The sequence below is a fragment of the Kogia breviceps genome, chromosome 2 (genome assembly GCF_026419965.1).
Source record: "Kogia breviceps isolate mKogBre1 chromosome 2, mKogBre1 haplotype 1, whole genome shotgun sequence".
NCBI lineage: Eukaryota > Metazoa > Chordata > Mammalia > Artiodactyla > Physeteridae > Kogia > Kogia breviceps.
In genome coordinates, this window is record NC_081311.1 from 195,118,629 (window position 1) to 195,142,658 (window position 24,030).

General features: G+C 51.0%; 1 protein-coding gene and 1 pseudogene across 1 annotated transcript in view; one reads left to right on the forward strand and one right to left on the reverse strand.

Annotated features, from left to right (window-relative positions):
* INPP5D (inositol polyphosphate-5-phosphatase D) overlaps positions 1-24,030 on the forward strand; it is a 129,921-nt gene that overhangs the window by 76,758 nt on the left and 29,133 nt on the right. Inside the window, exons 6-14 of the mRNA XM_059054386.2 lie at positions 348-435; positions 4,995-5,075; positions 5,226-5,297; positions 6,898-7,021; positions 14,384-14,490; positions 16,415-16,517; positions 18,816-19,012; positions 19,640-19,757; positions 23,404-23,500. Of these exons, the coding sequence (XP_058910369.1) occupies positions 348-435; positions 4,995-5,075; positions 5,226-5,297; positions 6,898-7,021; positions 14,384-14,490; positions 16,415-16,517; positions 18,816-19,012; positions 19,640-19,757; positions 23,404-23,500 (987 nt within the window). The remainder of the gene's footprint in view (positions 1-347; positions 436-4,994; positions 5,076-5,225; positions 5,298-6,897; positions 7,022-14,383; positions 14,491-16,414; positions 16,518-18,815; positions 19,013-19,639; positions 19,758-23,403; positions 23,501-24,030) is intronic.
* LOC131751094 (calmodulin-binding transcription activator 1 pseudogene) lies at positions 6,178-6,405 on the reverse strand (annotated as a pseudogene).

Here is a 24,030-nt window from a genome sequence, read left to right on the forward strand (position 1 = left end):
AAAGTTTGGGAACCACGGATTACTAAATTATTTCTAAGTAGTTTTGTGATTCTAGATTCAAATTTTCTACAGGCTACGTAGTTGAGCGTGGCTAAACAAAGGTGAATCAGGTTTACGCATCACGGCTCCAGTTTGGTCCTGGTCAGGACGGAAGGGGTGTGGGGTTCTCAGGAGGTGGACCAGTACCGGCAGGCCTGGATCTTTGCCTGGGCTTGTCCTTCTGGGAAGGATCCCTGCCTTTGCCAGAGTGGGTGTGACCACGCCGCGTCTCCAGCTGGAGCCTGTGTGCGCGATGCCTCACTGGGTCCTCACTAATCTTTGACCTTCACCCTGTCCCCTGCCCCCAGAGAAGTCACCCGGACCCTCCCTACCCTGGAATCTCTGCAGAGGCTGTTTGACCAGCAGCTCTCCCCGGGCCTGCGTCCACGGCCTCAGGTAAAGACTTTGGGATTGGACAGATGAGACTGATAAAACCGGTGGGGGAGCGGTGGGGGGGGTCGGATGGGGCATGGGGAGAAGAGGTAACCAATGTCCCGAGGGCTCAGAAGGAAGCACCGCCTTTGTTGGACCCCCAGAGTATGAGGGGGCCGGGGAGCCTCAGCACCCTGATCCCCAGTAAGGTTTATCCCCCCGCCTCTGCTGGATTTTGATTTGAGGAATAAAGATTTCAAATTATGCAATCGCCAGCAAAACTCCTTATTAGTGCTGAATAAGGAGGCAAGGCAGGACCTTTTCCCACCATTTCTCATCAGAAACTGAAAAAAACATGAGGTGCCTAAATGCTTGATCCCGCCTCATGCCCCAGGAAGAGCAGGTGAAGGCAGGCCCCCGCCAGACACACACACACACACACACACACACACACACACACGCGTGCGCGCGCGCACTCACAGCCTGGCAGAGGGCCAAGGCCAAGTTGTCTGTGTCACAGAAGGTGTCCTCGGCAAAGCTAAAAACAAGCACAGATGGGACTTACAGAGAAAGCACTTGCAAGGGACAAGGGTTTAAAAATGTTTAAAAAGCAAACCCTTCCACACACGATTAAGTAAAAGCAACCACATTTTTTAAGTGGGAAGAGGATTTTAAAAGCCTGTTTTACTGAAGAGGTACTGGGAATAGCTGGGATACCCTGGAGAAGATGTTCGTGACACCTCATTAGCAACTGGAAAACAGGGAGACCTCTTCTTGCCTCTCAGGCAGGAAAATTTGATTGGTGAAGCCAGGACTTGGCTCTAACATGAGGGTCAGGGACTGAAGGGGTTCATTGCTCACAGTTGAGAGTGGAAATGGGTTTCCTGAAAGGCAGTTTAGCGCCGGCGGAGTCCTCCCAGCAAGCCATTCTACCTGCAGGCAGCTTGCCTTAGGGTCTACACGTTTGCATAGAGATGTTGACCAAAATGTTTATCACAGCTTTGTCTCTAAAAACAGAAACGCTGGAAACACAAACAGAGAGAGAAGGGGTTAAAGTATGATGCAGAATTCTGTTCTAAGGTGGATGCACTGACTCCAAGGCAATACTGTTGGGTGAAAAAAGTAAACGGCAGAACAATATATAAACTAGGATGTAAGTCTACACGTGGAAATCGTACCAGAAGTGTTTATACCCAAAGGGCTACTCTGTTCACCACGAGGAGGGGATGGAATTGGGCCAAAGGGGCTTGGGTCAGGGGAGACTTCAGGTCTGCCCAAATGGTTTTTTTGAGTTTTGTTTTTTTTATTTACTGAGAAAATTTGTGTTCTATTTGTATAACTTAAAATTCATCAGGATTAAAAAAAAAAAAAAAAAACCCAAAAACCTAACTTTGCTTTCCTTGAAGTGAATGGTGGGTTAATTTCCGGGAAAGTAAAAGCAAATCTAGACAAAACAGAGACCCTACCAGACACTAAAACTTAAATCGTTTGAATACAAGAGCACACACCCAAATCTTTGAAGTAGGATTAGAATAGGGAGAAGCTTCCAGAGAGAAAAGATGATACCAGCCACGCCCCAGCATGGTGCCCTGCGTGCAAAGGCCAGTGTTTGCATTCAGTGGCAGGACACAGTAGCGACGGGATGGGAGGTGGCATCAGGATTTAGAGCAAGGGTTCTGGCTGCCACCCTCCTGTCTGAGACCCTGACTTGTCAAGAAAAGCAGGCAATGTCTTGATGCCTCCAGAAATTCACAAATGGAAGAAGGAGTTCCGAGGCTGCCCGAGGTAGAGGAAAGAACACGGGCCTCTGGATCAAAAACATCCAAGTTCAATATCTGACTCACCTCCCTCCCGCCTGCCCCGTCCTTAGTTGCCTTATCTGAGAAATGCGCATACTCATATCTGCCACTGCAGGGGTATATGAGGGAGTAAATGAAATTGCTTGGGTGAGACATCTGGCCATGGTAGCCTCTTAACAGCACTAGGCCCTTTCCGTTAGGTAGGCAAGATAAGATGGGGACCCCTGCGTGACATTTATTTGAGAACTGCTGGGAGGTGCAAAATGCAACATTATCAAAATGACTGCTGGTCCGAAGTTTGGGGAGAGCCCCGGGTCTGCCCTACGTAAGAACAGAGAGTCGTTAACCTTGGAACCCACATCCTCCGAAGTTCAACTGAAAAGCTAAGTGCAATAACCAGGTCAGCTTCTACAAACCCACAGGTGACACTCAGACCAATTCGCCCACATTGAGGCTGAGTTGTGAATTTTGCCCTCAACCTCAACGCTAGTGACATTTGGGGCTGGGTCACTTTTTGCTGTGGGGGACTGTTCTGTACACTGTAGGAAGTGAACACATCCTGGCCTCTAACCACTAGATGCCATTAGCATCCCCCAAATTTCACAACCCAAAATGTTCCAGACATTGTCAAATGACCCCAGAGGGCAAAATCCGTACCAGCTGAGACCCACTGGGTGAGATCTACATTCAAATCTCAGGTCAACACCAGCTTTGTGACCTTGAACAAGTGACTCACCACTCTGACTCAATTTCCCCATCTGCAAACCAAGGACTAGGAGAGTCAATACATCTCAAACACGCTGGGCACAGCATGCGAACCCATCACATGGTCATATGTATTCTGCCTAACGAGGCAGTAGAAGCTAGGCTCCAGCGTTCTTCTAATACCTTTCATTCCAAGAACTAACTCCCACTCGGTGGGTAGCTTCACTTATACTTTGTACGTCTTTGCCAAACCTGCCCCAAAAGACATAGATTCGAAGAGAGAGTGGGGAAGACACCATCCTACCACCAGGTCATGGCCCGGGTAGCAAGCAGGCGATCTCCAGCGTCTGAAGGAGGAGGAGGGGGTTTGAATCTGCCATCTTTTCAACTCTTTATGAGAGAAACACCCCTAAAACAAGGGATCTTGTAGTCTCCCACCTGCTGTCCTGCTCCATTCGTAACCTGCATCTCAGCTCCACTCTTTTGAGCTCTCCTGCTGATCAATAATAACTGAAGACGGATTGAGAGCTTTATGAAGGAGCACGGGCCAAACCAAAAAGAATTAGAGAAAGTTGTGACAAAGGGTAACTGCCACGATGATGGTGGCGATGGCTGTGCTGGAGGTGGCTGTAGCGGCGGTACCGCGGATGGTCAGAAGTGATGGTGGTTGGTGACGGTGGAAGGAGAGAGAGCTAAAGCGGCTGCTGGGAAACTGAGGTCAAAAGCCTCTGTAGGGACGTCCCTGGGGGTCCAGTGGGTAAGACTCCGCATTCCCAATGCAGGGGGCCTGAGTGCCATCCCTGGTCAGGGAACTAGACGCCGCGTGCCGCAACTAAGAGTGCGCAGGCGGCCACGAAGACCCTGCGTGTGGCAGCTAAGACCCCGGTGCAGCCAAAATAAATAAATAAGTAAATATAAATAAATCTTGAAATAATAATAATACTTATTTAAAAAAAAAAAAAAAGCCTGTGTAACCTGGCTGACTTATTCAGGAAGGGGTGGGGTAAAGGGACATCTCCTCATTGGTGATAACCCTCATTCCGCTCTGCCTGGTGTTCAAGATCGTCAAGTCTGGTGCTCTTGACCTAGTGGAGGGCAGGGACGGTGCCCTTTTAACTCTACATCTCCAGCACCATGGGAACGTGTCTGGCACAGAATAGGTGCTTTGTAAGTATTTGTTCTGTGAATAAATGCTTGGGACCGTGGACTTGGTGCCGAGCAGACATGGTTTCCTGGCCTGCTGTGCCGTTACTAGCTGTGTGACTTCTGACAGGTAACTTCAGCTCTCTGGGCCTCAGGCATGCATTGAACAACTTTACCGAGCATCTTCACTGGCCAGGCACCAATGTCACAGCACCAGACACATTTCTCACGGTCCCAACTCGCCCAGTGTTTACATTCTAGCAGGGGAAATACACAAAGAGCAAATAAACAATCGTGGTGATTGGTATGAAACAAAGCAGGGTGATCTAGTAGAGATGAGTTTAGCTGGTCTGGTCAGGGAAGACCTCTCTGTGCTTCTGAGACCTTAATGATGAGGAAGTGGCCTTCTCAGGTGACATCCATGTTTCTAGGACTTCCTCAGAAAGTGTAGCTCAAGGCCAAGGGCAGATCAGAAGTGAGGATGAGCATGGCTGGGGCTGAGGGGTGGATCATCCAGAGTCTTTAAGAGTTCGGGTCATTTCCTCGCAGGGATGGGAAGCAGCTGGATGAGGGGGTTTTGAGCAGGGGACGGCCGTGTTTTGGAAGTCGAGCAGGAACACCGATGCAGTACACGTAGGAGGGTGGAAAGGTTGTAATCGAGGACAGGCCTCGGTTTTGTTTAAGCAACTGAGAAGCACCAGGGAAGAAGCAGATTTAGAGGGAAGAAGAAAGGAAGATGTATTTTTTGGTCATCATAATTTTGAGACGGTTGTACACATCCCTGATTCCCTTGTCTGCAAAGGGAGACAATAATCGTACTCGTGGGGCTGTTAGGGAGATGAACCAAGACGAAGCAAGGAACGCGCTCAGCCTGACGCCTCTCAGCGGCTGGCACTCAGCAACCTGTCCTTATTTGCTCTTTTCCTCATATCCCAGGTGCCTGGTGAGGCCAATCCGATCAACATGGTGGCCAAGCTCAGCCAACTGACAAGTCTCCTGTCTTCTATTGAAGATAAGGTATGTGGGGGACCCTGCAGCTTCCCTGGACTTCTCTCTGGCCCCCTCTTCGCTTGGAGAATTCCCAGGTATCCCTGTGACTCTGTCCCAGCCTGTACTGCCTTCCCTTCACCTCCCAGCCTGAAGGGCCCCGTGCGTTCCTGCCCACAGGTCAAGGCCTTGCTGCAGGAGGGTCCCGAGCCTTCCCACCAGCGTTCCCTCATCCCGCCAGTAACCTTTGAGGTAAGTGGCTGTGGACTTGTGCTTCACAGGACGGGGCTGGCGGGCGTTCTGGTCCCTGTGGAAAGGGGGGCTTTTGGCTCAGGAGGGAGCCCAACAGCTGGGCTGAGATTGACGGTCAGCGGAACCAGCTCCCTGGGAAGATGATTAAACCTTAGAATGGGTGCCCAGATGAACCTGTGGAACCTTCGCCATGGGGAGGCTCCCAAGGAAGGAGCTTCTCATTGGCCCAAGATGCCAAAACTTCGTCCTTCTCCAAATGGGGGCAGTAAGTGTCATCAAACAGAGAGAGGGCCTCCCCGGACTGGCTGCAAAATAGTGCCTCAAGGAGGGATCGAGGGAAAAAAAAGTGATTCCTGTGACTTCCCTGAAAGTGACTGAGTTAGAATCTCCAGGCCCAGAAATTTGTTTTTCTTTTCTTTTCTTTTTTTTTTTAATCGCTCAGAGGGGTATCCCTATTTGAGGAAATCAGAGTGTGGCACTTTGAGAGATGAGATGTTACAGCTTGTACACCAAAATCAAAAAATGAAATTAAATTTAAAAATGCAATGGTTACCAAGGTAATGCAGGTCAGGGGATCAAAGGTGAAGGGTCACACATTATTAAAAAGAAATCCAGGGCTTCCCTGGTGGCGCAGTGGTTGAGAGTCCGCCTGCCGATGCAGGGGACGCAGGTTCATGTCCCGGTCCGGGAGGATCCCACATGCCGCGGAGCGGCTGGGCCCGTGAGCCATGGCCGCTGAGCCTGCGCGTCCGGAGCCTGTGCTCCGCAACGGGAGGGGCCGCGGCGGCGAGAGGCCCGCGTACCGCAAAAACAAAAACAAAACAAAACAAAACAAACAAAAAAAAGAAATCCAAAAAGACGGCTGCATCATGATCTCTCATTAGTGTTCCAACGGTGCCTCTCTGGGTAGACTTGAACATTTCGGCAGACGTTCAAGCAGCTTTTTCGGTAAAAAGATTCTTACCTGACTACTATTGCTGTTCCCATGACCATCTTCTATAGGTGGCACGGTGTTGAGGACACAGTAGGTGCTAGTTCCACAGAAGAGACTTTGGGAAACGCTCTTCCGGCTTGTTTTCGGCAGCCATTTCCCCTCCGCGTGCCACATCCTCCTCCTCCTCCTCCTCGCCACCGGGCCCCCGAGAGCGCTGTTCTTCTTTTCTTTTTGCCCAGCACTGGTTCCACATTCAGAAACAGGACAGGATGCCCACCCCCAAATCCTTCCTAGCCCTGATGACAATTCGATACTAAAATGTATTTCCATCTTCTGAACATGCCTAGGCAATTGGCTTTTTCCTAATTATTATCAGTGAATGTTCACTTATTGGTTGTAACGAGGCCCAGGAGCGTAAGTCTGTTACTAAAATCCTTTGTGGAAGTAGATGACACATCAGATTAATGAGTGTTGTCACATTCAGCCGTGAATAAACCGTCTTCCAGTCGTTCATCCGTTCCCTTCACCAGACCTGTTGGTATGGCCAAGGGCTGCCCAGTCATATCGACAGGGGGTCACGGACCGGCGCTGTGAAAGCACAGAGAAGGGATAACAAACATCTCCTCTTCCCCTGCCCTCCTCCCCTCCCCCACCCCCTTTTCACAGGTGAAGTCAGAATCTCTGGGGATTCCTCAGAAATTGCAGCTCAGAGTTGATGTTGAATCTGGGAAACTGATCATTAAGAAGTCCAAGGATGGCTCTGAGGACAAGTTCTACAGCCACAAGAAGAGTAAGGCCCCTCGTGTCTGTGAAGTTCTCATTTTGCTAGTGCCCTTACTGTGGCCGCTCAGCAGCAGGCTGCTGGAAAAGCAAGTCCTGCCAGGCACCTTCCACCCTCTGCTGGGGTACCCACCACCCTCAGCCTGCCTGTGGGAACCCCCAGTCCTAAGGCTCCCCTCTCGTGCCCCCTCTTCCTTGAGGCCTGCCCTGTACGCCCCACCTGCTACCTCCCACCCTGGGGAAACGAGCTTATACTTGGCCCTGGCTGGCGGTTCCACGTGTGTTCATGCTCTTCCCTGCTAGGAGCCACGCTGACGCGTGTGGGCATCATTGCACCTGGTTCAGGCCCTGCTGACCGAATCAGGCTGCATCTCTAGGCTAGCACAGACAGAGGAACAGTTTAGCATGGCATTAAAGTCATCAACTCTGTCTGAATTCACATCCCAGCTCAGCCACTTAGCACCAGTGTGACCTTGCATGTGACACTTAACCTTCCTGGGCCTCAGTTTCCTCATCTGTAAAATGGGGATGATAAGGCTCATGTGAATGGATCTACGTGTAAGGCTCCTTAGGAAAACCTAGCACATAGGAGCCAACTCTGGGCAACTGAGGCTTTGCATTTCAAACAAACTCATCAGTAAAATGGAAAATGTTCACACGCCAGAAACTTATAGAGAAGCTGCTGTGGGCCAGGCACTGGGGATCCAGGGCGAGCAAGATGGTCGAAGACTCTGTCCACGTGGAACTTACATTCCAATGCATTGAGTGGCCAGTAAATGTGTCCATACGATGATTTCAGCTGTTACTGAGTGCTCCGAAGAAGGCCACAGGTTGGATGGAGAATAACTGGGGAGCGGGCGGGGAGGCAGTTTTGGAGGCAGAGTCTAGAATTGGCAGCCTTGATAGTGAGGATGGCAAGCGACAGACAGCCTGCAGTGTGGCCAAGGTCAGGGGAAGAGAAAGGCTACAGAGAGGCTCCCAGGGGAGGGACCCCTGGAGGACAGCAGGGCTTTGCACAGCAACCAAGCAGAATGGGGGAAAATGCTCAGATGTGCCCCTAGCATCACTGGCCTCGGAGGCTGGCCTGCCAGGGAGGGGGCAGCTCCAAGCCTCAGTTTCTCCATCCGTACAAGGCGGGGAGCCTATGTATCGTAACATGATGTTTTCTGAGCCACATTTCCTTACTTGATCTCATTTTATCCTCACCTGGCCGACAGATTCCCTGAGATACTTGGTAAGTGCTGTGGACTCTCCCCTCAAATTTCACACAGCAGTTTGTATTCCAGTTCAGGTTTTTCAACCCCTGAAGACAAAGTCTGTCTGGTCTGTAAACAGTATTTTTTATTCTTCAGGGGCTCAAAATTTGTTTAGTAGCATATAATTAGGGATACCAGATTGGCAAATAAAAATACAGGATGCCCAGTTAAACTTAAATTTCAGATAAACAATGAAAAAGTTTTAGTATAAGTATGTCCCGTGCAATACTTAGAACATACTTATAGTAAAAATTAGGTATGCCTTTTCCTGTAAAGGAATCTCAGGCATCCTGTATTTTATCTGGCAGTTCCAGGCATGACCAGTATCTTCTGTTCTTAATAAAGTAGTATGAGAAGAGAAAGAACAGAGAAGGATAAAACAGAAAACATCAAAGTAGAGAGCAAAGGTAAATATTTTTTCATGAAACTTGTGTTGTAGTTATACATACACAGACACACACACATAGAAATTGTATGCATGCGGTCACCATGTAAAATCTTCTTCCTGCTGTCTGGAAGCAGAGGACTCTCCTCTGGTTCTGTTAGAAGCCTGACTTGTGGGATGGAATGTTCTGGAGGCAGGTTCTAGTTGGAGACCATGACTGATGGCTGGTGTTGAAAAGTTGGGAAAATCCCGCTGCTCTAGCCTTGCCAAGCAGACGCCTGTGGGGAGCGTGGGCTGTGCTTCCGTGCTGTCTGCCCACTGTCAGTTAGCCCATGAGTTGGAGTGGCCTTCAGATATTGTCCTGGGTCACCACCCCCCACTCTGAAGCTCTCGCCAGCAGAGACGGCAAATGGGAGCGGGTCACAGCACATCCCACAGGGGTCTCTAGGGTACATGCCACGGGCCACAGCCTCGCCCCATCAAGAACACTGGCCTGAGCTGTCTATTCAGATGGCGGATATTTGGCCTGACAGCCAAGCCCTGCAGATACCACCCATCACCCCTAGAACCTCCTAGGGCTGGACATCCAGGTGGGGCGGGAAGGGGATTGTGTGTTCCGCAACAACTCGATGTCAGACACTATGCTGGGAACAGCAGGACAGAGGATAAGAGCACACACGGGCTCCGGGGCTAGACGGCCCCGGTTCAAATCTAGGCTCTGACACTTGCTAGCTATATCATGTTGGCCTAGTTGCTTAACTGCTCTGTACCTCCATTTTCTCACCTGTGAAATGGGAATAATAGGCTTGTCATGAGTAGACAAGCTAATGCCTGTAAAAGTACATCCCATGAGTCCAGAGGCGGCACTGACCCCACGGCAAAGTGTCCAGGTAGAGGCCATGGGGGCTGCCCCACAGGGGCCTGCCCTGTCCTACAACCTCCTTCTCCTGAGTCCCACCTGGGCTGTGGCACGAAGGTCCAAGGGATACTCTCAGGGCAGCAGGGGGGATGGAATTCTGGGGACCAGCCCTACGCAGGAGATGGGATACGGAAAGGAGAAAAGTGGTGTTAGGAGCACAGGGAGGTGTTAGAAGCCCAGCCTTGAGTCCCAGGTCAGCCACTTGTGACCTTGGTCTAGTGGCCTCTCTCTGTCCTCAGTTTATTATTCTGTCAAATAGGTATAGTAGCATCCTATAGGGCTGCCATGAGTCTTCAGTAAGTAAACACCAAAGTACACAGTGTCTAGCATCTAGTAGATGCTCAAAAAATTGGCTGCTACCACCATCATCATATAATTATCCCTCCAAGTCAGCTTTGAGGAAGGCAGAACCGAGCAGTGAGGAGGACGATGGATCAGGAAACGAAGTCCCTACACACTGGAGTGTGACAAGCTGTCATATTCACGCAGAGCTGGGGTCACAGTGCCGGGGCAGGACCGCTCCGTCCACTGCCAACTTGGGCAGGAGAGCTAGGGACTCACTGAGGGTGTGAGCAGGGGAGGGCTGTTGCAAGTGATGGGCTTAGAACCTTACTTTCCTCTTAACGGCCACAGAGACTGACTCACAGCTGAAAAGAGTGGACCCAGCTTTGACAAAAGGAAACAGAAACCTACGATGAGTAAGGAGATTGTCAGAGAGCGCCTGATTGCTCTAAAAACTTGAGATTTCTGGACTGCAAGAAATGCTCCTCAGGATCCTGAGAAGCACTGTGAATTCTTGTCGGTTAATTCAATGGACATTTTTCTTTTGAGCATCTTCCGTGGGCCAGCCCTGAGTTAGAGCCCCCTCCCTCAAAGAATCTGCAGTTCAGGAGGGAAAGCTGACATGTGCGCATGTGTTAGAATGTGGGTCAGATGCGAGGTTAGCCCTGGAGGAGGACTGATGAGCTCTGTTTGGGGCTGTGCGGGGAAGATTCACACCACAGAGGTGGCTCTGCCTGGGGCTTCTGAGGATGAAGAAGTCACGGGGCCTTGGTGACCCGGGGTGTGTTCTAAGTGCAGTGAGCCACTGTTTGGAGGTTTCAAGCAGGGGAATGGTGTGATCCCCTCTAAAATGAACTCTGGCTGCTGTGCTGAGAATAAATGGTGGTGGGGGCAGGCAGAGACAGGGAGACCAATTAAAGGGCTGTGACAGTGGCCGGCAAGAGGTGGTGGAGGCTTGAGATGGGGAAAGACAGGCAGATTGGGAACGTTCTGGAGGTAGAACTGCTCAGACCAGCTGATGGAGGAGATGGAGAGGGGCAAGCGAAGAGGAGCCAAAATGATTCTATGTAACTACGTATGGGAACAAGTGGGCCACTTACCCTGCTACTAGCACTAATATTAGTATTAATAATACGAATTCTGAGCAAGCAAGATGTCCCATCCCAGGGGCAGCCACACAGTCCTGCAAATAGAAGGAAAACCAGAAATACAGAGGGAAGGAGACATAGCTTGATAGCAGCATATTTGGAGAGGTTGGGGCATTCCAGTTGGCAGCAGTAGGAGTCACGCTGTGGGACACAGACCGCCTCTGACAAGGCGGAGGGGACTTCTGAGAGCACGGGCCCCCCACGATTTCCCTAGAGTGAGAGTTCAGCTCAAGATGGTGGCTGAACACACACACGATTGTCAGTTCCCTTCCTCAAGGCAAAACTCACAGGGACAAAGCAAACAGGAGGGAAAATAATGGCAACACAATTCTGAATGCTAAAAAGCAGATGGGTAATGATAACCAATTTCTCGGAACCAAAAAAGCTAAATTTTAAGTATGGCATAGGAAAAGTTGAGACGCCTGACATACCACAGAACCACAAAGGGCATAGGAATCAATAGCAACTGGGGCCCCTGGAGTGAGGGTGAAGCTGGGGTTATAAACAGCAGGATTGGATGCCACGCAGCTGGTGGCTACCCCTCACACGTGAGGCAGAAATCCTGAGGTTTATTCCCTGGAGGAGGTAAGGGACTGGGAGACACCAGGTCTGGTGAGGGCAGGGGAAACTACCCAAAACAGAGGGCTCAACAACAGTTACTTCTGAACACTGAGACGCCCGCCTTCACCCCTGCCCAGCTCAGGATGCTGCCAGCCAGGCCCACACCCTGCAGGCAGGCAGTCGGAAGATTCTTCCTGGACCACATGACCAGCCCAGGAACGAAAATCTAAAGACACTGCCATGAAGAGGTTCCCCACAAATCAACCCAATGAGACCACCCAGTGGAGAAAGCTTGCTGGACAGTCCCCCACAGGCACTGTTGGGACCCACAGCCAGGGACCACCAGACATTGGAGAGAAACCTGGAATAGGAAACAATGAGACTCAAGGCAGAAGTAAGGAAAAAGACAAAAAACTTGCAGGAAACAAATTACGACAGTTAAAAGAAATTGAACCAGGAAACAAGAACAGAATGTTATTGAAGGAACATTCCGAGAACAAAATAAAAATGAAGAAAAAGGAGAAGGAAGGGAACAGGAGATTAGTAAGGAAAAATAAAAACATGATAGCAGAATCTTTTTTCAGAAATTTTTAAAATAAAAACTCAAAGGAAGGGTGGAAAGATAAAGTCGAGGAAAGCTTCCAGAAGGTAGAACAAAAGGACAAAGTGAGGAGAAATAGGAGAGAAGAGATTTTTGAAAATTAGAAGACCAGTCCAGGAGGTCCAATACCAATATAATGAGAGTCAGTAAGAGAAAACCGGGAAACAGTGAGAAGAAACATTAAAGAAATAATTCAAGAGAAGTTCTCAGGACTGAACAATACCAGTTTCCAGACAGAAAATGGCCCACCGAGTGTCCAGCACACTCTGAGGCACATGCAACATTGGAAAGTCTCATAACATTGGATTCTAAGAAAAGATCCTAAAATCTTCAAAGCAAATGATAGATTATAGCCTGTGTCAGGGGTCCCCAAGACCATGTCCAGGTACAGTGAGTGATTCTCCAGGAAAACTCCCAGGACTCATTGTAGACTCATATAGCTGTGGTTTATTACAGTGAAAGGACATAGCACAGTCAGCAAAGGGAAAATGTGCCTGGGGTGAAGTCTAGGAGAGACCAAGCACAAGCTCCCAGAAGTCCTTTCCCTGTGGGGGTCACGCAGGGCGTGCTTAATTCCTCCCTTGATGAGTCGTGACAACACATGTGAAATGTCATCTACCAGGGATGCTTGTTAGAGACTCAGCATCCTGGGATTTTACCGGAGGCTGGTCATGTAGGCACCTTCTGCCTGGTACACACCGAGACTCCCAGAAGGAAAACAAATATTCAGTGTAAACCACACTGTTGGTACAAACATCACAGGCACAGTGAGTTGCTCTTAGTTCTGGGGATGCTGGGAACCCTCCCCAAATCCAAGGTCCTATATGCCAACCAAGGGCCACCTTCAAGTAGACTTTCCAAGGATAGCAGTCAGGCTTGCCATGTGAACTCTTCTGCATACAGATGGATCAGAATGATGTTTTATTTCTCAGCAGCAGTGCTGCAAACTAGAAACGATGGAGCAAGGTCTCCAGAGTCCTGAGGAGAATTATTCCTAACTTAAGAGTTGTGTCAGTGAAGTGTGAGGGTAGAGTTTTCAGACATGCAAAGCTTCCAAAAATGTATCACCCCATCCCGTCTTTCTTGGAAAGCTACTAGAGATGTTGCTCCACCAAAATGAAGGCGGCATAAACTGAGGAAGAGGATGACATGGGATCCAATACAAGAGAGACAGAGGTGAATGGATTTCCCAGATGATGGAGAAGGAAGGCTCTAACGTAATGGCTCTGCATCAGGCCTAGAGGTCACCAGTCTGGAGAAGAGAAGGCCCAGAGGCTCTGGGAGAGGCTCCCTCAGGATGATGAAACTGATGAAAGTGATTGACCACACAGAAAAGAAGTTACAAACTGAGAGTTGGGACCACTGAAAAAATATGGCAGTTATTAACTCCAGGAAAAACAGAAAGTTGTGCAGGAAAAAGAAAGCAGTCAGGGCTTGTCTGTCAAGAGCATTCCCATAATAACAAACACTGAATGCTTATCTGGCCAAAATGATGATATAATTAGTAGAAGGATAATGGAGGGACTGAAATTATACATTGGCGGGGGGAGGGGAACGGTGAGGCGGGGGAACAGGTTGTAAATGTGAAAGAGAGCTAAACCTGCATCTTCTATAGTGGGAAGTCAATATGTAATAGGAAATACCTAAGACTGAAACACCAGGAAGTAGCAATATAAGCATCGCATTTAGAGTGAAGAAGTAAAATTCCAAAAGAATCCATTAAAAGAATTGAAAGTGGTTGCCTCTAGGGAGCAGGACATTGGAGGGGGAGGTGGGGTTGGGGAGTGCTATTGTTCGTAAAAATCTTGTAGAACAATTTGAGTCTTTTAGTCGTTGATAGAAATAAAAATATTTAATTTGTCATCTAGATATAAATTCAAAACAAGCACAAGAGGGAAGGGAGGAAGAGAAAGGAAGGAAAAGCGATAGGGAGGAGGAGAGAGAGAGAGAAGGAAGGGAGAGAGGGAGGGAGCTGAAAAGATGGACAGTCACACTGTCTCTGCTCTGGCCAGGCCACCCTTCCTGTTCCAGGCACCAGCCTTCCCGGCCATGAGCTCCTCCTCCCTGTAAGAGGAGCAAGGATCTGGGAGACCAGGCACAAATCTGGTGCTCAGCTTGGACACGGAAAAGTCAGGATTTTTGATGGTCAAGTGCCAGAGTATAGTGGAGGCTCTACATATTGGGTGATGATGAGAAAAATGAACTTTCATCCCTCTTCAGTCCTGCAGCTCATCAAGTCTCAGAAGTTTCTGAACAAGTTGGTGATTTTGGTGGAAACAGAGAAGGAGAAGACCCTGCGGAAGGAATACGTTTTTGCTGACTCCAAAGTAAGTGCCGACAAACCACTGAGATGGGCCGAGGGGGGAGTGAGGGACGCACAATTTCTGAGGCTTGCTGTGTGCCTGGAAGTTGGTACCATGGGCTCACTCAGCTCTCACAACCCATTTCCCACCTGGGAAAGCCAAGCGCAGGAAGCTGAGGGGCTACGTTCCAGGCCGGCTGGGATTGAAGCATCACAGCTCCATCCTCTCCCTTTGCTACCACGCCTGCCCCTGAGAGAGTGCATCCTTTATCAGCCACGTCTTACTAGCCCTGAGCCCCACTGGGGGGCTTTGAACTTCCCCGGGATGCACCCGGAGGCCCTCAGGGGCACCCCAGATTTAAATCTGAGTCTCAACCAGCGCTCCCTGCGTTTCTACACTTTGCCTCACTCTGCAGAAGTGAGAGTCCCTGCCAGGCGTGGCTGCTGGAATAAGAGGTGGGTGCGCAGATGGAGAAACCTGGGATCTGGGCGTTGTGGTGGGCCTCTGTACAGACGGTGTCTCTGTGACCTTATCCCTCACTTCAGACATGCCATCCAGGGGCTGAAACCCACCCTTGCAGCCCTGCGGTTTACCCTGCAGTGTACAGCTCGGATGAGGCAGGGCACAGAGAGCTCCCAGCACGTGAGGTGTTGGCTGACTGTGTCAGCACCGTGGCTGAGGGACAGGGCTTCTATCACAGGCTCACAGGGACAGCCCCACCGAGTGCCGGGACCCAGCTCTTTCTACCGGTGTGGCAGGGGTGGGCTGCTGGGAGGCCAATGGGGGGGTCCAGGGGTGCCCAGAACTGGCTGAGAGGGTGAAAAGGACTGGGAGGAATGATAGAGAAGGAACTGGGAAAAACAAGGAAGTGGGGGCCAGACAGGTGGGGGGAGGCAGAAACCTGGCTGGGCACATGGGCAGAGGTCCAAAACCCAGTTCTGCTCATTGCTGCAAGCTCAGAAGGGTGAGGCACAGCAGTAAACCGAGGCGCTGAATATCGAGCCATTTGTAACTAAAAGCAGGTTTCCATAAAGACAGCCATCACAATTCTCCATGAGCTGCTTTCTTCAGAGGGAACTGAGATTTGCAATTAGATTGAATCATATGAAATTGCCATGTACGTAGGTTTGAGACAGTCAAACATTGGTAATTTCATATGGCGCAGCCTAAAACTCTGGGGCACGCTTGTTTGGTCACCCTGCCCTATTGAACTGTAAGCTACGAGAGGGCCACGTCTACTTTGTGCCCTACTGTGGACCCAGGACAACTAAATGAAGACTATTAAGAAGGCTACGACAGCCTTTGTGTGTTCTTTCCTTTTTAATTAGTTTCTTTGATTTAAATTTTCTTTCATTACATAAGTAATCTAATTCTCATTAGTGAAAAAGCATACAAATAAACAAAAAGTTTAAAATAGAAACACCCCTATACCACTAGTAATCCTTGGACTCTATCTTTCAGGATGGTTTTTGTTTGTGTTTTTTTTAATACAAGTGCAGTGGTGCTGTTCATAGTGTTTTGTCAACTGGTTTTTCATACTAAACAATATATCTTGATCATCTATCCTTGTTGATGAAGTACTTCTGCCCCCCAATTTTTAAAACCTATGGTCTTCTAGCATATGGATGACCCATAATACAGTTAGTAATTCATCTCCTAAGATTGGACACGAAGGTTTCTAATATTTTCTGCTGCAGTCCCCACGATGTGGTCGGGTCTTCGAACAGTCCCTGATTCTTTCCTTAGAGTCAGGTCCTTGCAGTGGAAGGGCTGGGTCAGAGAGAAGCCGGTCTCTTAAGAGCTCGGACGCGAATTTCCAGATGGCTCTCCTGGAAGTCCACACTGGTCTGAGCTCCCCTCAGTTTTCTCGAAGCTGACCAGGCCTTTGAGAGTATCATGTGCAGGGAGGCAGAGGCCAGTCTGAGTCTGTCTGCCCTTCAATCCCTAGAAGAGAGAAGGCTTCTGCCAGCTCCTCCAGCAGATGAAAAACAAGCACTCGGAGCAGCCGGAGCCGGACATGATCACCATCTTCATCGGCACCTGGAACATGGGTGGGTCCGCATGCTGCCCCGCCTCCAGGCACCTCCCCCGGGCTTCTGCTTTGCTGCCTCAAGCATCCTTGCCTGTCTCCCCCCCACCCCCAGTCCCGAGACCTGGGTACCCCTCCTGAGACAAGGGGTAAGAGAAACCAGCCCTGGGATTCTCATACCCCAAGTGCAGCTGAAATGGGTTACGTTGCTTGTTGAAACTGGGAAGTCTGAATATATGGGTGAAGGGGCTCTTGGGCACCTGCCAGCCTTGGGCAGCTTGCCAAGGGGCTTCAGTCCTGGAAGGAAGAACTCCCTTTCTGATTTGGGCTGCCGGGTTTATTGAGCAAGAAAGAGAAAGAGAGATGATGCCTAATTGAATTTGAATTTCATATAAACAACAAATTATTTTTTAGTATAGGTGTTTAGCTAGAAATAAATACATACATACTAAATATATATTATGCTAAATATATATACTGTACCTATTTACATACTAATATATATTAAGTATATATCATATACTAAATATATAAATATATTATACTGAATATAAATTATACTAAATAATTATTTAGTATAACTATTCGGCTAGAGGTAAGTGCAAATATACACCAAATATGCATTGTACTAAATATACACAGTATATACTTAGATGCTAATACAAATGTTTATACTAATATGAATTACACTAAATAATTATTTAGTGTAAATATTCAGCTAGAAATTTTTAAAAGTTAAGTAGATGCAGAACATCTAGTTAATTTAAATTTTAGACAAACCGTTATTGCATGGGACATGCTTATTCTAAAAATTATCCATTGTTTATCTGAAATTTGAACTTGACTGGACATCTGTCTCGCCTACTTTGTCTGGAGTGGAGTCATGACCACCTCCCAATGCAGCACAGTGTCACCCAGCAGCCCCCCAGGAGGAAGAGGCTGAGCAGAGGCCCTTCGTGGAGGGGGAGGGGGACAATCCGAAACAGAAACGCAACGTGGGACCGCTGGCCTGTCGCTTGGTGGAGGCTGGGCTGGCGTCCCAGGAGGGAAGTCAGGAGAGCTGCCCACCGCGATTCCACCAGACCCCGCCTCCCCAGGCCTTCATGCCCAGAGATTCCAGGGGCCGCGGCAGCGCTGAAGTAGAACCCTTGCCCAGTTCCTGTGTCCTCCTCTCCCCACCAGTGTTTCTTACTGGCCGCCTCATTTCCTCAGCTCTCACACTTGGGGGTTCATGCACGTGGGCACCGGCCCCTTCCCGTTTTTCCCTCGGCGAGCCTGGACGTCTCAGATTTGGCTGGGCACGGTTCAGGCCGTCCAGGTGCACAACTGCAGGGGGTGCCCTTCACCCGGCATGGAAGGAGCTGGCCAGGGCCCTGCCTCACCAGGGCAGCATGCGAGGGTCTCCCCGAGCAGAGACCACCAGGCCCAAGGGTTTGTGCCCCCATCCTAAGCCGCAGTGGGGCGGAGCTCGGCAGCAGTCAGGTCACTCCAGTTCTTGGCTTCTTGGCACTTGTGAACCAAGAAAGTTCTCTCTTTGAGAACAAAGTTTACTCAACCTCCAAGGGCATTTTGAGGGAAATAAATCTTTATCATCATTTCTTTATTGAGCTGTTTCAGCTCAGCTTTTGAAACGGTACTAGGTGGGCCTCCACGCTCTTCCATCTCTCGGGCTAACTCCCGCACATCCCTTGGTTTTCGGCTGAGATCTCTCTTGTGCAATGAAGGCACTGTTGTCTCGTGACCATGGGTTAGAAGCCTCCATGCTAAACTTGTCAGCCTACAGCGTTCTCTCACCACCAGTGGAATGTAAACTCCTCGAGGCCTGTGTCTCAGTTATCACTAAAGCCCCAGAGACTAGGACAGCGTCTGACATCTCGTGCTACTAGTTCAAGTTACAGAATCTTCAGGTGTTTCTAGCCTTTGAAACTTAACTTTATCTTTACAAAGAAATGTAACTGAGGGAATTACCTGGCAGTCTAGTGGTTAGGACCCCACACCTTCACTGCCGAGGGCCCAGGTTCAATCCCTGGTCAGGGAACTAAGATCCCGCAAGCTGTGCAGTGCAACTGAAAAAAAAAAAAAAAAAAAAAAAAAAAAAGGCGTTGCTTTAAAACATAAGTATTAAAAAGAAAAAAGTAACTGAGTTCTCACCCTCCCTTACATCCTGGGGGATGATAGTACCTAGTTCTTTAAGGTATATTTCGTTGGGGGGAACTGAATGGTTTCCAGTGACTGTGTGAACCTCTCCCACCCCCCACGTCTGTTTTGAATGCTCCTGATGGACCTCTGACTCACTTGGTGTTGGGTTTTGCTGTTGAAGGTAACGCCCCCCCTCCCAAGAAGATCACGTCCTGGTTTCTCTCCAAGGGGCAGGGAAAGACGCGGGATGACTCTGCTGATTACATCCCCCATGACATTTACGTGATCGGCACCCAGGAGGACCCCCTGGGAGAGAAGGAGTGGCTGGAGATACTCAAACATTCCCTGCAAGAAATCACCAGCATGACTTTTAAAACAGTGAGCAGTGGGCTTCCCTGGTGGCGCAGTGGTTGGGAGTCCGCTTGCTGATGCGGGGGACGCGGGTTCGTGCCCTGGTCTGGGAGGATCCCACGTGTGGCGGAGCGGCTGGGCCTGTGAGCCATGGCCGCCGGGTCTGTGCGTCCGGACCCTGTGCTCCGCAGCGGGAGAGGCCGCAGCAGTGAGAGGCCCGCGTACCGCAAAAAAAAAAAAAAAAAAAAAAAAAAAAACAGTGAGCAGTGGCCACAGTCCTGGGTGGGACTCTGGGGCAGTGGGCTGGGCAAATCAGGAGCATCTCAGAAGCAAGAACGTGCTCAGTGGTTCCCCCCCCCCTTCCAGGGCCAGAGAGGGGCACCTGTATCCAGAAATTAATGGGGTCCGTGAGCATTGCTCATCACCGGGGTCCTCCCTCTTCCCTGCCTGAGCTTGGAGGTCATCTTTACTTCATCGAAGTCTCATCTTTAAGACACTTTGCCTCATCTGTGAGGCATCCTTAGGAGTCCCCCAAAGTGTAGGGACTACAGACAGGGCACCCCACACCTGGGGCGAGGGATGGGTGTGGATCTCTTGCTCTGGGGTCAAGCACCGTGTCCCGGCCCGGGGTCACAGCCCTGTCCTCCCTGCCAGGTCGCCATCCACACCCTCTGGAACATCCGCATAGCGGTGCTGGCCAAGCCAGAGCACGAGAACAGGATCAGCCACATCTGCACCAACAACGTGAAGACGGGCATCGCCAACACGCTGGGTGAGCAGGGGGGCTGTGCTCCACGTAAGCTCGCTCCCGCCAACACTCGCGTGTCCACCCCACCCGGGATGGGTGGTCCTACCAGCCTAAACGCGCGCGGGGTCTGCACCGGTGCTTCTGGGGGTCTGGCAGAACGCAGGTTCTGACTCCGTGCATCTCGGGAGGAGCCCAGCGTTCTGTGTTTCCAACGAGCTCCCGGCGGTGTCAGCGCTGCTAGCGCGCGGACCCCACCTTGAGTGTCACGGACTGAGGACAGGGGTTGACAGACATGCTGTGAAGGGCCAGGTAGTAAGTGTCCTCGTGCAGCTCCTCAGCCCTGCCGCTGGCACCCGAGAGTAGCCACAGACAGCAGGAACGTGAATGAGCGCGGCCGCGTTCTAGAAAACTGTATTTATGAACAAGTCATGGTTCAGTTTGGCCACCGACTGTAGGTTACGATCCCTGCTCTAGATGTAGACAGACTCAGGTTGGAGGTGGGAACATTGGTGTCAGCTGTGAGCCTGTGCGGACCAGTCAGGGTGCTTCAGAGAATTGAAAACAGCAGAGGGCTGCATGGCTGTGAGTGTGAGTGTGAGTCTGTGCGTGTGAGAGAGAGTCTGTGAGTCTGTGCGTGTGAGAGAGAGTCTGTGAGTCTGTGCGTGTGTGTCTGTGTGGGGGTGTGTCTGTGTGAGTCTGTCACTGTGCGTGTGAGTGTGAGTCTGTCAGTCTGTGTGTGTGAGTCTGTCAGTGTGTGTGTGTGTGTGTGAGTCTGTCAGTCTGTGTGTGTGAGTGTGAGTCTGTCAGTGTGTGTGTGTGTGAATCTGTCAGTCTGAGTGTGTGAGTCTGTCAGTCTGTGTGTGTGTGTGTGAGTCTGTCAGTCTGTGTGTGTCTGTGTAAGTCTGTCACTGTGTGTGTGTTAGTGTCAGTCTGTGTGTGTGAGTCTGTCAGTCTGTGTGTGTGTTTGTGTGAGTCTGTCAGTGTGTGTGTGAGTCTGTCAGTCCGTGTGTGTGTGAGTCTGTCAGTCTGTGTGTGTGAGTGTGAGTCTGTCAGTCTGTGTGAGTCTGTCAGTCTGTGTGTGTGAGTCTGTCGGTCTGCGTGTGTCAGTATGTCAGTCTGTGTGTGACGGTGACTGCGTGAGGGCAGGTGCACCCACACGGGGGCCGTGGGTGGAGTTGAGGGCGAGGCCAGCGGTTTCTGGTGGCTGGTGTCAAGGACAGGACAGAGCCCCAGAGGTAGGAGGAAATAGAATAACTGCTGGCCTTGAACGTCAAAAGCTCTCTCAGCCTTTCTGCTGACAAACCGCAGGCTGCCGGTGTCCACGCCCACCGGCCCACCTTCCTTCCTGTGGCAGCTGCCCTGCTCTGCAGCCCACGCCCTCCGCTGCCCAGGAACCTCCCCTAGTCCTCGATCACCGGCTGCCCGGGCTGTCCGCCCCTCCCACCAGCCCTTCCCAGCGTGCAACGCGCTCCGGCCGCCCGCCACGAGGCAGAAGCGCGCCTCGGTCGGCTTCCTCCGGCCGCCGCCCCAGCCCTGGCTCCTGGGATGGAGCCGAGTGTGCCCCCAGCCCACCAGCACAGTGTGGGGCCCGGGCTCCTGAGCACCGCACGCAGCGGCCTGCTCCCGCCAACAGACGGGCAGCAGGAAGCTTCCGGGCGTGAGCGGCCGGCAAAGCGCGAGTGGCGGGGACTAGAGCAGATCCGTGCTACCTGGGACGGCGTCCAGGGGCCTCTCTGACAGCGGGGCATTGGGACCCAAGTCCGAGGGCGGAGGAAGGGTCCGCATGGGAGGGGTGTGCCATGCAGCGGCAACAGCGAAGCCAAGGACCCGTGGTCCCTGAGCTCAGCTCTAGTGGGTGCTGGGACAAGGCCAGAGAGGGAGGCAGGAGGCTTGGGCAGTCGGAGGGCAGCTTGGAGGTGGAGTTCCCCTGTACAGTCCCTCCCTGCCTCCCCTCCCCCACCCCCTGGGCCTGCTCTCCCCCCCTTACCTCCCCCAGAATGGCTACCAGACATGGCAGCACAGGGCAGGAGCTCAGTGAGTGCTGGCTGCCTGGCGGAAGATCTACGACCTTGTACCCTGTGCAAGGCCGTGTGCTAAATGCTTTCCGACTATTACTTAATACAGGCGCCCCGTGCGGGCAGGGACTGTCATTAGCCCCATTCGCAGACAGGGCTCTGGAGGCTGCAGTGATGTTCCCTAACCTGTCCGAGGCCCTGTGACAAGGAAGTGGCGGGCAGGGATTTAAACCCAGGCCGCACCGACCGCAGGGTGGGGAAAAAGCTGAGAGGAGGGGCCTCCTGGAGGCGAGGGGAGCAGAGCTGCGTCACTGCCAGGGGCAGCGGGGTGGGGGGCAGCGGGGGCGGCTCGCCACTGGCTGGGCTGTGGCTCCCCTGAGTCCCGAGGGGCAGAGCCGGGTGATCTGCAGGGCCCTTGTGCTATCCAACCCAGGCAGAATGTCAGCCACCTGGGTGGTTTTAAATTTTGAGTACCAAATTCAAAAAAAGAAAAGGAAACAAGGGAAGTCAATTTTAATAATATATCTTATCAAACTTCATACGTTCAAAATATTACCATTTCAATAGGTATTCAATATAAAAATTTATGTGATATTTTACAGTCCATTTTTCTTACCGAGGCTTACAATTCTGATGTGTCTTTTACACTTTTACATCTCAGTCTAGGCCTGTACATCTCAAGTGCTCAGTACGTACGGGTCACAGATGCCGTGATGGGCAGAGCAGGTTCCCAGACTTCGGCATGTGTCAGAACCACCTAGAGCAGGCTTGGCAGGCTTTTCCTCCAAAAGGCCGGAGAGTAAATATTTCAAGCTTTGCAGGTCATGCGGTCTGTGTCATAATTACTGGACTCTCTCTAGGGGTGTAACTGTGTTCCAATAAGACGTTATTTATAGATTCTGAAATTTGAATTTCATACCATTTTAATGTGTCACAAAATATTCTTCTTTTGATTTTTCCCCAACTGTTTAAAAACATATAAACCATTCTTAGCTGGTGGTGGGTCAGTGTCTGCCTAACCCCTGTCCTAGAGGACTTGTTAGACATGGATTACTGGCTCCCACTCCTGAAGCTCTGATTCAGCAGGTCCAGGGCACGGCCTGAGATGTGTACTCCCAGCAAGTTCCCAGGTGGTGGTGATGCTGTTCTGGGGAACATCCTCTGAGGACCACTGGTCTCAGTGTGGGTTTTGGTCTCTCCAGGAAGCTGGAGTTAGCTGGTGGAAGGTCACCACCCGCTGCCCCCCAGCCCTGGTCTCCTCCTGAATCTCCTTCTCAAGGTTTCTGGTTCCTTTTAATGGTCCTGCTTGGGAATGTGAGAAACTAACACACCCCCCCACACACACACACACACTTAGAGGGAGATGCCAGGATGAGTTATCACCAGTCGCCTCCTCCCTCAGCCCTGCCGAGAACCCCAAGGTTGCTGGTCGCTCATCCCATTTTCCTGTTGTCCTGGAGGAATCTCGGCCCCCAGTCCCTACCACCTGTCCCATCTCCCACCCCATATAAAGCTGTTCTCCTTTCTTCCTTGGCCTCCACTTTCCCACAGCGGCTCTCTCCCTCCTGATGAATGACGTTGCTTCACCTTGATTTCCCGCCACTTGGCAGCTTTGCCTGTTTGATGCTCTGACTTCTTCCTCCCCCTCCCTTTAGGGAACAAGGGAGCCGTGGGTGTATCGTTCATGTTCAATGGAACCTCCTTGGGGTTTGTCAACAGCCACCTGACTTCCGGAAGCGAAAAGAAACTCAGGTAATGGAGCTCATACCCCAGGATCAGGGATTGGGGTTATTTTCCCAGACAGACCTCAAACCCTAAATACCTTAAGGACGGCTCAGCGCTCGGCTGGGACCCTGTCCGGTCAGCCTCTAAGGGCTTTTCCCGTGTTCTCAACAAAGGCAGCTACGGCTACATCCACGTGTGGCTGAATCTTGCCTAAAGGACGGAACAGACATTTCCTCGTGTCACTAACCCAGCAGACACCTAAACACCACTCCATTTTTCAAGGGAAAACCTCATCTGGGGCGCCCTTACAGATGAAAGCGCATTTTGCCCGTTGGTGGCCCAGCCATGCAGACAGCCCTCTAGAAGACTGATGATTCCGAGTCCCTGCGGAGCGGATGCTCCTGGGGCCCCGCCCTGCGTTCCCAGTTCAGCCCAGGGGCTGCATAAGCGTGGTTTGCTGCCACGGGGCTGGAGATTTCAGTCTCACTCCCCGACATGTCCCCTCTGACTTCCCGGCACGGGCAGTAGGGAACCAATGGCCCCGTGCTAAGCTGGCT